Source organism: Hemibagrus wyckioides, linkage group LG07 (assembly GCF_019097595.1).
Source record: "Hemibagrus wyckioides isolate EC202008001 linkage group LG07, SWU_Hwy_1.0, whole genome shotgun sequence".
Taxonomy (NCBI): Eukaryota; Metazoa; Chordata; class Actinopteri; order Siluriformes; family Bagridae; genus Hemibagrus; species Hemibagrus wyckioides.
The window spans coordinates 13,533,631-13,550,098 of NC_080716.1; the positions used below are offsets into that span (position 1 = coordinate 13,533,631).

Sequence of the window (16,468 nt, forward strand, 5' to 3'; positions counted from 1 at the left end):
GAATTTCACTGAAGCTGATTATATAAATAGAGCTGTTTTTTGTTTGCTTCAATTTGGCATCTGATAGTTTAAAATTATTACTGATGATGATGATGATGCTGGGGTGGGGGGGGCTAGTCCTTGCTAGTGGTGCTGCCTCACCCAAATAAAATACTGCTATAATTGCTTTTTGTTCCAGCAGTGTGGAGGTACAGAAGGTTGCTTTGCAAAAGGGCACCAGGTTTGATCCAGATCTAGGGTTACTCTGTATCTCCCATTACATGCCAGTAGTGGTATTAAGATAAATAAAAAGTGTAGACTGGTGTTCTGTCTAGATTGAATCATAAACCTCTTGGAAAAGGAGTTTCTTCTTGAAGTTCTTGGAAAAGAGTCACCATGATCCTGATCACAGTACTGAAAGTAGATGAATGACTTTGTGAGTGAGTGAATTTGCACCGATCAGGCATAACATTATGAGCAGTGACAGGTGAAGTGAATAACACTGATTATCTCCTCATCATGGCACCTGTTAGTGGGTGGGATATATTAGACAGCAAGTGAACATTTTGTCCTCAAAGTTGATGATAGAAGCAGGAAAAATGGGCAAGTGTAAGGATTTGAGCGAGTTTGACAAGGACCAGATTTTGATGGCTAGGCGACTGGATCAGAACATCTCCAAAACTGTAGCTCTTGTGGGGTGTTCCCGGTCTGCAGTGGTCAGTATCGATCAAAAGTGGTCCATGGAAGGAACAGTGGTGAACCGGCAACAGGGTCATGGGTGACCAAGGCTCATTGATGCCTGTGGGGCTGCACAGCCACAGACCAGTCAGAGTGTCCATGCTGACCCCATGCACCGCTGAAAGCACCAACAGTGGGCATGTGAGCATCAGAACTGGAGCAATTGGCTTTGGCCAATGTTCTGCTGGGAAACCTTGGGTCCTGCCATCCATGAGGATTTTACTTTAACACATACCACCTACCTAAGTATTGTTGCAGACCAGATGTTGACATGGCCTTAAAATTCCCCAGATCTCAATGCAATCATGTGTCTGTGGGATGTTTGTGACAAACAAGTCTGATCCATGGAGGCCCCACCTTGCAACTTACAGGACTTAAAGGATCTGCTGCTAAAACCTTGGTGCCAGATAACACAGCACACCTTCAGAAATTTAGTGGAGTCCATGCCTTGACGGGTCAGGACTGTTTTGGCAGCAAAAGTGGGACCAACACAATATTAGGCAGGTGGTCATAATGTTATGGCTGATCTGTATATATTGTCTGATAAATATTGATGTTTCATTATATACATAGGACACAACGATGTTGAATATCATTGGTTGAACATGTTCAAATACAGAATGAGAGCCATTATGTGAACTAGAACAGGATGCAGGATGTTAATTTCTCATTTGCTTGGCTTTTAAAAACACATTTCGTACATTTGACATTTCTTGACACGTACCATGTTGACATATAAAATGCTGCACTTATCTCAAACACTAGAGGGAGACATTTAGCATTACCGGAGCTGCGGTTGAGAACTGTTCTAGACACATACACCATTATTCATTCATTTATTTTATATATACGAATTGTATGACACAGCGGGGAACCTGTAGCCTATCCCAGGGGACTCTAGGCACAGGACAGGGGACACCCTAGAGAGGATGTTCACACAGACCCACGCACAATCTACAGATGGTAATCAGCCTACAATCATTGGCTTGTTGGAGAAAACTCTGAAAGCTCAAGGAGAACATGCAAACTGTGTGTGCAGGGTGAAGGAGGGAATCGAACACACAACCTTGGCGGTATGAGGCAAATGCACTAACCACTAAGCCACTGTGTCCCCAGCATATACACGACGCGACACGACACGAATAGACGTGACTTGACTTGACTTGACTTGACTTGACTTGACTTGACTTGACTTGACTTGACTTTATTGTCATTGCACATAAGGAGTACAACGAAACTGTGGGTGCTCTCAACAACAGTGCACTGACATATAATACAATGAAGAGCATAGCAATAGTATAAACTCTTTAAATTGTGTGTGTTGCTGGCATCAGGCACTCATAGAAGATGATTGCAGATAGTTTTACTTTTGACTAGTAACTGACTGATTATTCACAATGACTACAAATAAGTCTACTCCTTTATTTCTCAAATAATAATCTCTTAATGAGAAATATTAGATACATTTGCCGATATTCAGGATATTTCTTTCTTAATCACATTATAAAATAACACACACACACCACACAACATTGGTCATACCACGTTTTTTTTTTTTTTTATCTTGCACAGAATTAGAATAACAATCAAAAATATTTTTACTTTTATTTTGCGATAATCAAGTGCTGAGTTTCAAGTCAACCTGTTTTTCAGTGACTGGCCTTCATACAGGACATTTAAGGTCTGTTCCACTCCATTACAGCTGGACAGGCCAGTGTTTCACAAGCTGTTCTGATCATATGAGGTCATGCTGAAAGTGGCTGAGTGCACTCCCCTTCAGTGTGTGTTCGTGTCAACAGCTCACGCACCAGCGGCTGCGTTCAGTGAGTGCATGCGGAGGAGCACGCACTTGCCTAATACATCAGTGTAATGTTTGCATGTAAAAGAACAATGTGAACTTTGCACATTTGCTTAGGTTGCATTTAGCACTTTTTCCAACAGAAAAAAAAATGTTGTTGAAATGAACAACAAAAACTTTGAACCTTAAAACAAAATCCTTCATTACTGCCTGATGCTGACGTAAGCATCTGAAGTATCTTTACCTCAAAGTTGTATAATAGTTTATAGTATAATAGTGGCTAAAAATATTCTTGAACTTAGAATACTGTATATAATTAAAAACCCTCTAAATTCAACCTGGTTTAGACTATGGCATCATTAAATACTATAAATAGTTAGCACCATGTTTATTCCTCGATAACAAAGAAAAATTGTGAGCAATTATATATAAAATAACACCACCTTCACTTTTAGAGCATGAGGTACATTATATATCCACTAAAACATGGAAATTAACGTCAGAATATTGTGAGCCAGAGGTTTCTTGTGTAATGTTAACGTATAATTAATAGATGATAAAAAAAAAGATGGCTATCCAAACTCCAAATATCAGGTGCATCTCAATCAGCTTCTTAGTTCAGTAGGTTAGGGCACTGATTAGAGAGTTGGCCATTTTAAGGGCTGTCTCAATTGCAAAATCCTTCCAGTGCACTGGAATGTTCATTCCCTAAAAAATCCCATAAAGCACCGCAAAAAACAACAACAACAGAGTATCGATGCTCACTTTGTTCCCTTACCAGAAATTATGGGATATTTTCTGAAGCCTCTCAGCTGACATCTTTAAATAATCTAAGTAGCTTCTTATCTGTGTTGTAGTACTTAAATAATTTTTACGTTAGAGATTGTTAACTTTAGTTGGTGTTCTGTACACGATTTGTTAAAGTCTAATGACTTTTAAGTGCTTTGTGATTTAAAAGAAATCCTCTAGCTAGCTTACAATCCTATCTGTACCATGACAGATAATTTTTCAAACTTAAAACAACATCAAAAAATTATGTCAAAGATATCAGTTCTGCCTGTTGTTTATAAATGGCAGTGGTGACGTTTCACAACACCATAGTGTAGTCATATGGCCGGAAATCATGTCCCCTTATGCATTGAGCCCGGGACTTTCCAGTGTGTACATGATATATTAATTCATGACCTAGGGAGCTAGGGAGCTGATTGAAATGCACCAACAGTGAATAACATTTTTATGGAATAATCGCAGCATTGTATAATGTTACAGCTGTAGCTGTGACATGCATGACGATATTCATAAATTAACACACTTAAAGACTCTTTCAAGAACTCATGAAAGGTTTTCCGGCATAGCCACTTAATAGCTCTAGTAATGTTTTGTGTCCCGTTCTGGGTTTCTTTGCTCTCTCCTCCTCTGAAAATGATTGCACTGCTCATGATTTATTCCTGAATATCTTAATTATTTCCAAATATATACCTTAATTACTGTAAGTCTCTTAACGAGGCATACCCATTTGCTATTACTCTCTGTGAAAAAGGGTTCTTGTTTCCAGCTCTTTTGAAATCACTCCTTCGCACTGTTCACTTTTTGTCTATAGCCATGACTAATTATGATTCAGTAAATTAATTAGCAAGTGTAGTCAGGAAAAAAAGCCTCCTGTGTCTGCTGTCATTGTCAGGTAAAAGGAAAAAAAATGCTGGACATATTTAATTCTAATGTTAAAAGAAGAGCAAGGTTTCTTATGTTCTCCGTCTTTTGTTAGTCTTAGTGATGTGATGGCTACCACCAGAAGGAACACCATGGCCGTTTTCCTCGACTGGCTCCTGGGAATGAAGGTAATTTCAATTAATTTCATAGTGCTTCCAGTTTACAATAAAATCTATCACTTTTTATATAATTGATTATGATGATGATGATATTGATGATGATTATTATTATTGTTGCTATTATTATTATTGCTATTATTATTATTATTATTATTATTATTATCATCATCATCATCATATTTTTTCTAATTATTTATATTAAATTATAAAATTATAAAACCTAAACTGTGATTAGCTAACAGTAGATTACTGTGTACCAAAGGTTTTCCTTAAAAAAACAACTCTTACCTTGCGCTTGTTTTGTGCATTTAGATGATCAGACACAGGGAGGCCCAAAGCATTCTCAAGATCTTAAATTAAAACCATAAAAGCATTAAATAGGAGTATACTGTTGTTTTCTATAAAACCAAAACAAAGTATATATAAATATATTTGTCTACCATTGTTACCTGTTAGAATCTGGTCGATTTTTTCAACTGCCAAGTCGGCATCCTCTCTGGAGAAGCACAGAGGTGGTTTAAACTTCAAGACATTACGGTGTGGTCCATCTGCACTCAGTAAAATCCGCTGATCTTTCAGTCTGTGCGAAGGTCAAAATGTTTATATCAGTTCAGATGTGACATTTCTGTACTATACGTCTTTTGAATATACCAGAACTCGTGCAGTTTTTTGGTGAGTTGGTGAAGACAGAAATAAAGCTTTTAAATGAGGGCTTAGCAATCTTGTGACAATGGCTAGTGTGGCTGCAGGTTCATTCCAACAAACAGGCTTGTAGTGCTATACCTAATGAATACTTTTGATGAAATGAATGAAGGACGAACTATTAAAACCAGGTGGAGTCAGGTGTGGCTCCTGTTCAGTTGGAATGAAGCCTGCAGCTACACCATCCCTTTGCAGGTAAGATTGAAGACCACTTGTTTAAGGGTGTTTAGGTAACTGTCACCTATATATGACATCCTGAGCTTCAGCTGTTGCAGGGGTTCTTTTAAGTCGATCTTTCACCAGCTCTGCCCCAACAAATAGGCCACAACCTCTGTAAAACACACAGCTTTCATATTTCACTCTGACATTTGATATGGAAACTATGTGACAATGCCCGTAACAGAGACCTTCTGATATGCACAAACCATATTCCAACTAATTCAGCTTGGAGGTGAAATTCTTTTGTGTTTTTAAAGGTCAAGATCAGGGTAGCAAACCTGTTTGGGATGATTGTCCTAGCTCTGTGTTGTTTTTATGATCTTTATGTTGTATGTTTATGTAGCACCAGGTCCTGGAGAAACGTTTCATTTCACTATGTACTGCGTCAGCTATATGTGGTTGAAATAACAATAAAGCTTCTTGAATCTTAAATCTTGCATGCCAAAACATCCATGCAACAGATTTATTCAAAAGCTATGCTAAGATTTCGGTACGTCTCATAGACCTTAATTTAAATTCGTTTCAAATGATTTGTTAATGTCTGATATTCTCTGTTTAGTGGTGTGCCATAACATCTAACAAATTCCGCTTCACTGTATGGCTTGTTAGGACGAGCAGTGTTGCAAGACAGCTGATATAATGCTGAATGTTTGGTAAATTTTTGAAAAAGGTGAGTTTGCTGTTCTGACTGATGTTTCAACATGTTTACCTTGTGTTTGCAAAGTTCAGGGACTTTGAGAAATGTGACAGTGAATGGTTTCCTTCAACAAAACAGTCCTACCATTCAGATATAAATGTTCTGTGCATTTCCCTGGCTCTACCCTGATGCCAGGTCAAGTCAACCATGTAGCATTATGGCACGTTAGACAAAAAGCTAGCTCTTGGCGACTAGTGCAAGATTTTTTTATTAAAAAAGTGCAAGTTTTTTTTATTGCTTATATAGAAAGCAATAAAAATGCATCTAAAAATTTAAACTGGATTCCGCAAATGCATTTACATGCATTTCTATTTATTTCAAAATTACTTCAATAAAAGTTTGGAATGTAACAATAAAAATAAACAATAAATAAATAGGAGCAATAAAAGAGCTGCATGTTTGCCACCTCTGTCCTGGACAGTATCAATGCATGCAATTTGATTGGATATTAGGAAAAAATTGATTTCATATAGTTATGTTGGTAAAGTTGCTGAAAGTTTCCTAAAAGTAGTTATTTACGGAGATGGATATCAGATTAAGAATATTCTAAATTCTAATTCGAAAAATGTGAATAATAGCGATAAGAAGCCATGAGAAGAAAGCGTTTTAAAAAGACCTGATGTCTCCCACTAAGGGATGTCTCTCTTTCAGTTTCTCGAGTAGGTCCATCAGGTATCTTCCTACTCGCAGGGCATTGCCTTGGAGATCCTCCTTCTCAATCACGTCCAACACAGCTAGTCCAATAGCACAGGATACAGGATTTCCTGCAAACTGAGGCATACAAAAAGAAAGATTCTTCAGTCAGGTTAACATTGTTCAATCTATTAGGTAAAAAACGTTATAAAAGCACCACCGTCGTATCTTCTTGTATTAAAGTATTGTTCTAGCAGTGAAAATGATTCTATGTGAAGAGTAGCTCTAGTTCTCACTGTGTTAAAGTACTCCATTCCAGATGACATGAAGGCTTCAGCCACGGCTCTGGTGGTCACCACACAGGACACTGGATGTCCATTCCCAATCGGTTTGCCCATGGTAACAATGTCAGGTATAAAGTCTTCCCCTTGCAGCTGAAAGGCCCAGAAATGAGTGCCTACCCTTCCAAAGCCGACCTGAACCTCATCAGCAATGAAGACGCCCCCAGCCTTTCTCACGTGTCTGTGGAAAGAACAATTGTGTTGTACACATATCTGTGTTATATCTGAGTTGCCTCTATAAGTTTAAATTCCTTTCATGGACATGTTGGTCTATTTTCACTTTGGTTAGCAGTTTTCTACATTATCCACAATACCGCTCGATTACTTGCTGACGCTGGTGTAAGTGGGAATTAGCTGTTGCTTCATATAAACCAAAGCATCAGCATTTTCTTCCTTTAATCTCTCCAGGCCTCGAGTGTCTGTCATGACTCAGAATTCAGGAAACTAAAAGATTTTTCTATCTCCACTACTTCTTTGTTGGATTTCTGATTAATATTACATCACCATCTCTGAAAAATAGGGAGTGAGAACAGACGATCTTTCTCTACTGTTTTTAGGATCTGACAGTGAGACATGACTGTGATCTGATATGTTTAAGATAAAAAAAAAAACTAAAAAAAAAAACGGAAATGTCCTCTCCTATTAAAAAACATAATAACCAAGCTCACAAGGTCCCTCTAAGATGTCAGGATACGACTGCTAATTTCTTACAGGAATAATGAAAATACAGCGCTGACCAAAGAAATAAGCACAGGGATCACCTAACCACACTTCAAATATTTCAGTATAAACATATTAAATGTGTTTCAGGGTGGTTTTGCTTTGCTATGCACACACAAATGGGTTGAGAAGATTATTAGTTTAGAATAGCCAAATGACAAAATGATAACATATCCAGCAAAAGAGCTATTAATCTTCCTCACTATAATACAGAATAGAGATCAGCCAGGAGTAGTAATTCAAAAGAAAAGAGATATAATTTCCATTCAAACCTGAAGCAAGTCAGCAATACACTTTTATATTTTGCTAATTAGACACACTTTAATTGTTTGATTGCTTATACATACTGTGCCACTTTCTGGAAGTAGCCCACTGGAGGAATGACCTGCCCTCCACAACTCTGCAGTGATTCAGCAATGAAAGCAGCAATCTACACAAGGGAAGACCATGTAAGACCCCAAACCCCTACTACAACAAGTGCAAAGGTCGCATACCCCATCTATTAACATCTTTTCCTTTCAGGAGTCATCTGGCTAAACCCAAAAGCCAGTACAACGTCTTTTTTTGGGTTTTGTTTTGTTTTAAAAGATGGAGAAGTAGCTGTAAGCAGAAGGCAGTGCACCAAAGTGAGCAGGAAAAAAGACTTTTAAAGATCATGTACAAAGGGCAGTTTTCTAAAAATCCTTGAATAAATACCCAATTTCTTTCTCTTTATGTGACAGCCCCATCAATTCACCTCTGTCTTCATTCCATCATTTAAGGATCATTTAAGGATACTCTTAATGAGGATCATTTAAGAGTCGATTAACATCTGACCATGTGAAAATCAGTGAGGTCTTAAGACTATGTAAAACCTGTAAAGAAGGCTTAAAAGAGACAGGTGGAGAAAGGAAAGAGGATGAAGTCAAATGATGATGAGGAACTGGAGAGACGTCATAGGAAACGTCTGTGTGAGGATGTGAAAGACTATGTAAGCCATATTTACCTTGAATTAATCAATGACATAATCCACAATCTATTAGTTTATGGAATATGATCGCATATTTCTTTTGTATTATTTAGATCTACTCTTTTAACTATTTGTTAAGCAATCTTATTGACCGTACCTTATGTCGTTTTGCATGAGCTTTTTCTATGATGTCTTTAACGTCATCTGCATAAGCAGTAGCAGGGTCTGCGTGATCTTCCCTATATTTTCCTCTGTAGATGTCTGGACTTGGAGCCTAATAAAACAATTTTTATGGAAATGGGAGATAATTTTAAGACATCAGCTTTTTCCGAAAGCAGTAGTTTGAGACAGGGAGCATTTCTTTTGGAAAAATAAAAGAGGCAAAGATGTGATTTTACAGGGTAATAAATATATAGTTTTATATCATTTAAGTAAATTACAATAAGTCACTGGAATATAAATGAGAAAGGTGGTAAGGAAGAATAAATTTCACTTCATTTCTCTCAATTTCTCTTGAATTCCAAAATGTTTCTAGATCTGGGTACTCTTGTCTATTATAGGGTCTATCATTAGTGGATGATATAACAAAACTACAATATCACAATACTTTAATACCATTCTGCTATACATGCTATGCATCACAATATACAGCTTAAAAAATGCCTGAAAATTGTTACAATACCCTGTGAGTTCACTGAAAATGTATTTAACTTTTATATGCACAAAATTAAATATTTAACACTGAAAACAAGCAAAAATGAACAACTTTAACGTGTTAGTACAAAATCTTAAAATCTAATATGCTTTTTCCAATCAGAGTTTATAAATGTTATAAAACATTTAACAGAAAAGTGTATTTTATCACAGTTTTGAAAGCCCCTTTTTTATTAATAACCTAAAACAGAAGGTCTTCTTTTCAGAAAAGTTTTCATGTAGAATAAATTTAGAAAGATAATAATGCTTTTGCCAGACAGCTGTTTACCATTAAACTTAAACTGGCATTAAGTTTAGCCTGGTTGCTATTTGTAGTTTCATTCACACTAATTCATTCTGTTAACACAAACTGAATGTGTTGAAATACAGCATAATGTTACAGTGAATGAGAAAAACTCCCATGCGCCCATGGTTATCTCCCGCTGATTTTATCACCTGCTGAGTTATGAAGCAGCACATGTGGTTAGTATGATAACATAATAGTACACGGTATATTGAGTCATACAAGGAAAAGAGCAAAAGTCAGTCGAGACTGAGGAGTTTAGTGTCTTGTTGAATACATGTGGGTGTGGACGCACATGCAACTTTGTGTTTTTAAATAGGTTTGAGGGGTTTTTCAGCACTCACCACGTGCACATGTTGGTTTTGCTCACACTCTCCCAACTGGTGAAACTTGTATGGACTGATATCAATAAGTGATGACACATGACCATGATAGGCACTGCAGGAAGAGCACAGTGAACAGGGGCTTCCCATGAAATAACTCAATAACTTAAATATTTTAAGGTGGAATGAGCTGAAAGCAAGTAGCTAAGAATCATCTAGTGATATTTCTTCACACAAAAAAATAGAAACCTAAACCTTAAACCTAGGTTTAAGGTTTCTGGACACGTAAAACTATTATTATATATCATTATGACTAATAGCTGACTAGGTTTGTCTGTGGTCACCAGCAGACAGACAGCGTTTGGTGGAGTTAATATGTAAGCTGACAACTCAGCATTTCTACGAACCTGGTTACTCTTTGCGTATGTAGAGAGAAAAACAGACAGAGATGGACTGTAGTATTGACTTACTTGTCCAGCGTGATGATGTCTTTGTGGCCAGTGTACTGCCTAGCCAATCTTAAGGCCAGGTCATTGGCCTCAGAGCTAAGGGTCAAGGAGCAAAAGAGTCAATATCATTAAAAAATGTGTCTTTCATTCAGACATTCTGTTGATCTGTTCTGTACAACAAAACAAAATGAGTTTATCTTCTTTTAACTTTGACCCTTTACTCATTGTAAAGGCTAGACCTCCAGTCGTCAGAGATGAATATTCAACATTGGCTTTAAGAGCGTTCCACATGACAGAATGAAAAATCATTCACTCTGCTCTTACTGAGAATGTATGGGGAGCAAGTGATTGCTTCCTCTGGAGTGAAAAGCCCTTAAGAATTTCCTAGCCAATCTGAAAGTCTTCCATGCTTTTAAATAAGTTATAAAAAACCCAGATTGCTAAATATTTTTTTTATAGTAATGTATTTTCCTCCTGTTAGACACACAGCTGTGCTACTCTATAACTGCCTTAACTCATCTAAAATGTAACTCATGTAAATCAGGGTGACAGTAACAGTTTATGTCAATAAATGTTAAGTTTGTGCTTACTTGATACTTGATATATATATATATATATATATATATATATATATATATATATATATATATATATATATATATATATATATATATATATACATAACAGTACTGGTTGTGGTAATTGTATTGGTTCTGGAATCAAGATGGGGACTAACATACAAATCATCTGAGATCTGTTGGGTAGAGTCATCTTGTCTACTGTATGACCTGCATATGTTTACAGTATCATGTTTAGCTGTCTCAGAGCCTTAATACATAGGTCTAGTGATTGGCTTGCACAGCGTTTCGTTTGGTCTCTCGTTCCACAGAGTCTATTTTTGTAAGAACACAGTCTGGCCTTTTGATCTCTCCCAGCACATGTATATGTTATAGCAAGTGGCTGATACTTGAAGCCTGAATGCTTAGAATTTCTGTGGCCAAAGTCATTTTCAAATTCAAAACAGCACTTGTGCATGTATGTACTCTGAACGTTGATCTATAACAACACAACGCAATAAACATATTCACAGAACATTCCCAGGTTACATAAGGACAAGTGAGCAAACAAGATCTGTTTTTTGTCTCCTGGGAAAAGCTATCTCTGTACTTCCTGAACATACGTGGGGGATGATATTCAGCATGTTAAAGAGCTGCATTCTCATGACACAGTATCATGATATTTCTCCTATAGCAGGTAGACAGACTTACCCTGAGTTTGTAAAGTAGCAGACTGAGAGCTGTTCAGGTAGTGTGGCCTGTAGGCGTTGTGCATATTGGACAAGGTTGTCATGAAGGAAGCGTGAGTTAGTGTTCAATAGCTCCATCTGCTTCGCTCCAGCCTGGACAACTTCTTGGTGACAGTGACCCACTAAGGCATTAAAAAACAGAACCTAAAAATTCAGGCTGATATTTCCACCACTGATAAAATAAGACAATGCTCTTCTTTGAAATTGAAAAAAAAAAAAAATACACATAGAGTATTTAATTCCCCATCTTCTTCCTGATATAAAGTTGTTCTTGCACAAAAACTTACATTCTTTGCTAATATTACTAACCTGAAAAATGGCTATAACATGACAAAGCAGATCAAAATAAGTGCAATGCCTTGTGCATGTACCGTGGGCGACGTTGTTGATGCAATCGAGGTACCGCTCGCCTTTTTCATTGTACATGTACTGACCCCTGGCTCGCATAATCTTGATGGGGTCATGGCTGAAGAAAACCTTGCAGGAGGGACTGGATAGAAGAGGTTCAGGTTCAAGATTAAAGGTACTCTATTTGTCACATACTTATTACATACATGTGATATACTGAAACCGACCCAACAATAAACAATAATATAAACATAATATTAATTAACATATAGCAAAAAAATAATAAAAAATATAGTTGACTGAAGAAATTTTTATTTTAATGACATCAATACCATGCAGCCTACTTTTAAACCAGTAAAACTGACATTAGTTAATTAGTTAATTGATAATTTCAACAATTATAAAAAAGTATATATTAAAGTAAAAAAAAAAAAAAGCTTTTCATTCCTTATGTAGAACTAGCAGTCACTGTTCTTTATAAGGATATTGGCTTTTCTCTTGGGGTCTGTCTGAACCTCTGCAGCGATGCATCATAATTTCCTCCAGAAAAGTAACGCACACTAAAGCTTCCTCCTTACCCAATGTGTTGCTTTCTCAGATCGATGGTTTTCTGCTTATTAAAAATTTCAGTTGTCATTGCAGCGGCTCGGAGAATGAGGGAGAAAGCAGCAGCTCGCAGTGAGTGGACGAGAGAGAGAGAGAGCGAGAGAGCGAGCACATTAGTACTTAGGACAGAGGAACGACCCCTTATAGTGACTCGATTGAGAGAATCGATTCGCCAGAACGAACGATTCAAAAGCCTCCACTCTTTCTTTAAAGCTGAATCTTTTTACCGCGTCTGTCGTTACTTTATTGTTTTATACTGAAATCTTGTGTATAATTTCCAGTTATTGTGTAATCCATGAGCTAATAGAGCTACAAATGACCTACTGGATTATGGATTGTAACGTATAGACCGAATGACTCGACTCATGAGCGCGTGCTGAGAGTGTGTGTTGGCTGACATGGGGTCAGCGTTCTGTGTGTAACCACAGTTCATTGAACCTTACATTTTAAACGCAGTCACTGGTGCTTATAATAAGTTTTTAAGTCTTTTCTAAATGAAGAAGAAACAAAAGCACTGCTGCAGATATTTGGAGGAGTTTATTTGGCTCAACAGCACTGTCACATAAAACGTACTTGAAATGAATTGAGCCTTTTATGGACACTCATTAACAACATGAGGCAATTGAAGAAATTAGAAAATGAACATTTTTCTTTTAAATCAGGAAGTCAATAATGAATAAAAGTCAATAAAAAGTAAAATAGAGGGAGGGAGAGAGAGAGAGAGAGAGAGAGAGAGAGAATTAGCTTGCACATCCATTCACATGGAAGTCAGAAGGTGGTCCTCCAAGTGGAACTGAAGTATGTCTGTAAAGTTTGATTCTGCTAAATGACCAAAAAATCCCAGACCCAATATCATATGCATTATTTACAAGAAACCCATCAACACATCATCATAACATTTAACTCATCTCGTGTGTTTCTCATATTTAAAACTAAAATAATAATAATAATAAAATAAAAAAATCAGTTAAATTATTGCCTAGTGCTTTCTGGAAAAAGTAAACTAAATAGTGTAGAAAGTACCAGACAAAACTCTAGACACACACAAAAAAATGTCAATTCAAAAGTAACCATTTATGAAAAGTGGAATTTTCAAGACATATTATGACACCAAGCAAATAAACAACAATAACAAAAAAAGTATGAATTTAAACAGCACCAATGTTGAAATGTATAGAAAAGTGTTTTTATGCAAATATTGAAAGAAATAAAGTTAACAGAAGATGCATTCGGCTCTCACGTTCTCAAAAATGAAGTGTAAAATGACAGCTCAACACAACAAAAGAATTTGCCATATCTGAATTAAAAAAAAAAAAGTAAAGAAAATATGCTTGACACAACACTCAACCTTCTTCACATCCACACCATACTCTTGGAAAATGTTGGAATCACCAGTGCCAATGTAAAAGTGATTAAAATACCTCTTATAACTTACAATAAATGGGTGTAATTGACATTTGTATTCATATACTGAATATGGTTCACAAATCAATACATACTGTACAAGAAAAGTATAAATTGCACTTTTGTCTAATGAGCAAATATTTAACCCACACATTATACATATAATTATTCTACATTCATTGAACAATAAGTATGAGAAAGGGAGTGGGGCTATATTACCCACAGCCTGTGAAAACTGCATGTGGCATTTTCTTACTTATCAATCCCTTTTTTGACTTAAACTATGAATAACAGCAAGACCAAAGTGATTGCTTAACATATGACTGAAAGTAAGCAGCCCAACTTAAACGGTGCTGCAGTGTGGTGTAATGCAACCATGGTAACCAACCATCTCCAAGATTCAAATGAGTGAAGTTTTGAAGCATAATGAAGCATTACGTCCATTCAGATTGCTTCGCATTTCAGTGCAGAACTCCACCATACATGAATAATACTGAAAGGTAAAAAGACCTTCAAAGCTACCTCATGTTACAAGGAATGCCTCTGTTTTCCAGCAATATGCTTTAAGTATAAAACAAACATCGCATTACTTCAAAGTATAAAGGCTAATGCAAATGTTTCAGTTAGCTTGAATATAAACTGTATATACAAATACACAAACAAAATTGAATTGCCCAACAGACCGTTCAGAAATGCCAATACATACGCAGTCAAAGCAATTGCTCCATCAAACACAGTGCAGCCTAAGTGTGTATTCGACTGTCATCACGTGGCTAAAGCAATACTACAGAACTGCAGGGCTGCATTTCTCAGAAACTTTGCAATGGCTCTGGAATGTTATAGCATATAACAATGATGACAGACAACATTAATAATAATAATTATATATATATATATATATATATATATATATATATATATATATATATATATATATATATATATATATATATAAAATCAGTGCTGCCCCCTGTCTGCTGGACCTTTGAATTGTAAAAGTTTGTGTAATTCAACATTTGTGCAAATTTAATTGCACACAATGTAAAAATAAATCATCTTCTTAAATGGCGTTCAGAGTGATGACTAACAGAACTGCTAGCTTCAGAAAAAAAACATGCACTCCCTAAAAGTTGTCAAAGTTTATAGGGGCAAGGGACACTATTTCATTTAACCTATGACATGCATGAACATCAGTTAGATTAAAACCATAAAAAAATGCTACAAAGAAAGAAAATCCTGTATTTCTTTGTCATCATCTGCTTGCGACATATATCAGCTGAAATACTGTATATTATGCAATTCGTCATTCTGTGTGAAAATTCTGTGTCAAAACAAAAATAAATGGTAAAGGAATGACCACAATTGAATAACTGAATAACAAAGGATGTAAATCACTATATATATACATATATAGAGGAATACAGACGCGTCATTCCTGATGATGGGACAGGTGTTGGAAATCTCCATCCTTTTGCACATACTGCAATAAAGTGCATATAGGTTGGAGTTTCTGATCTGCCATCTGAGCCAGGATTAGATGAAGACAGTGCTGCAGCTGCTTCTTTCTTCCACTCATCCTGTGATTACAGTTCACTGTTCATTCCAGTAATTCACGACGATCAAGGAGTGAAATCCTGAAGTGCTGAAGGAACTGACCTCTTAACAATAAAAGAAACCTCACAATCTCATTCTACCTCCATTTAAATGATTCTCTTACGCCACCAGCCAAGGTGTGACTCCCTTGAGAAGATGACAAAAAGTAAATTAAACATCAGGGCCAAATATTCCTTATTAGACAAAGTAAAAACAGCCAGTTAGTGCTCTGCAGAAGCCATAGCATTTTGATTGCAGCACAACGTGATATTTACATGCTTCTTTTAGGATGTGTGGACAGTCTTTAGTCTTTTGAGCTGGTAGTACAACATGATGGGATGATAGATATTTAGATCTTGAGCAAGTCCTGATCTCTCCATCGCCTCCTCTTACTCTTCCACTTTTGCCTTTCACCTCATTAGTCCATTTCTGTATCCACTCGTCTCCCAAGGACCATGCAAACCTGTCCTTGTTTTCAACAGTCTCTTAGTGGATCACAAACATGATATAAACTCCACAATGCTTTATGGGAATGTGACACACACCGCCATGACAGCACAAACGTGAGTAGAAGCAGTTGGGTGTGGTGAGGCTCATGATCTTTTCACTTTTACCCCACAGTGTACACACATTTATATTAAGATCCATTTATATTCTTCTTCACAATTAAAAATACAAACTATAAATACAATAATGAAGCATTATTTACAAATTCCATGCGGTTTGAGTTAGACTGTTCACTGTAAGAGAATCAAAAAAGGGACATTGTAAGGTATGAGACACAATCAATGGCTCACAGTTAATATCACACACTGTTATTCAGGTGTGCATTTTAAA

General features: G+C 36.6%; 2 protein-coding genes across 9 annotated transcripts in view; both read right to left on the minus strand.

Moving 5' to 3' along the window:
* Nucleotides 1-1,895: 1,895 nt before the first annotated feature.
* Nucleotides 1,896-12,766, minus strand: etnppl (ethanolamine-phosphate phospho-lyase). Of its 2 annotated transcripts, XM_058394149.1 has the most exons (13): nt 12,607-12,766; nt 12,052-12,170; nt 11,643-11,802; nt 10,396-10,470; nt 9,947-10,040; nt 8,763-8,879; nt 8,004-8,086; nt 6,892-7,117; nt 6,579-6,733; nt 5,288-5,377; nt 4,794-4,924; nt 4,633-4,694; nt 1,896-4,341 (listed from the first exon to the last, which is right to left on the minus strand). In XM_058394149.1, the coding sequence occupies exons 1-13, from the start codon at nt 12,663-12,665 to the stop codon at nt 4,258-4,260; spliced, it is 1,455 nt and encodes a 484-aa protein (XP_058250132.1). In that variant the 5' UTR covers nt 12,666-12,766; the 3' UTR covers nt 1,896-4,257. The 2 variants fall into 2 exon arrangements, with proteins under 2 accessions (XP_058250132.1, XP_058250133.1); XM_058394150.1 differs by lacking the exon at nt 12,607-12,766 and having other exon boundaries at nt 11,990-12,130.
* A 365-nt stretch (nt 12,767-13,131) lies between these two features.
* LOC131355714 (collagen alpha-1(XXV) chain) overlaps nt 13,132-16,468 on the minus strand; it is a 145,873-nt gene continuing 142,536 nt past the window's right edge. For 4 of the 7 annotated variants that reach the window (XR_009204903.1, XR_009204902.1, XR_009204904.1 and 1 more), the window contains one exon: nt 13,132-16,371. Coding sequence is in view for 3 of the 7 variants with exons in the window: in XM_058394148.1 (XP_058250131.1) it covers nt 16,369-16,371 (3 nt within the window). In the remaining 4 variants the exon portion in view is untranslated. The remainder of the gene's footprint in view (nt 16,372-16,468) is intronic. The other 3 variants (XM_058394148.1, XM_058394146.1, XM_058394147.1) reach the window with 1 other exon arrangement.

What these genes read in the sequence shown, in the direction of transcription:
- etnppl (XM_058394149.1), bottom strand. Translation starts at nt 12,665, where the DNA reads ATGACAACTGAAATTTTTAATAAGCAGAAAACCATCGATCTGAGAAAG. An exon ending in TACTTCCAGAAAGTGGCACA is followed by an intron (nt 7,118 to 8,003) that starts GTATGTATAAGC and finishes TTCTTTCCACAG; the next exon opens with ACACGTGAGAAAGGCTGGGG. An exon ending in AATCGACCAGATTCTAACAG is followed by an intron (nt 4,695 to 4,793) that starts GTAACAATGGTA and finishes TTTTAATTTAAG; the next exon opens with ATCTTGAGAATGCTTTGGGC.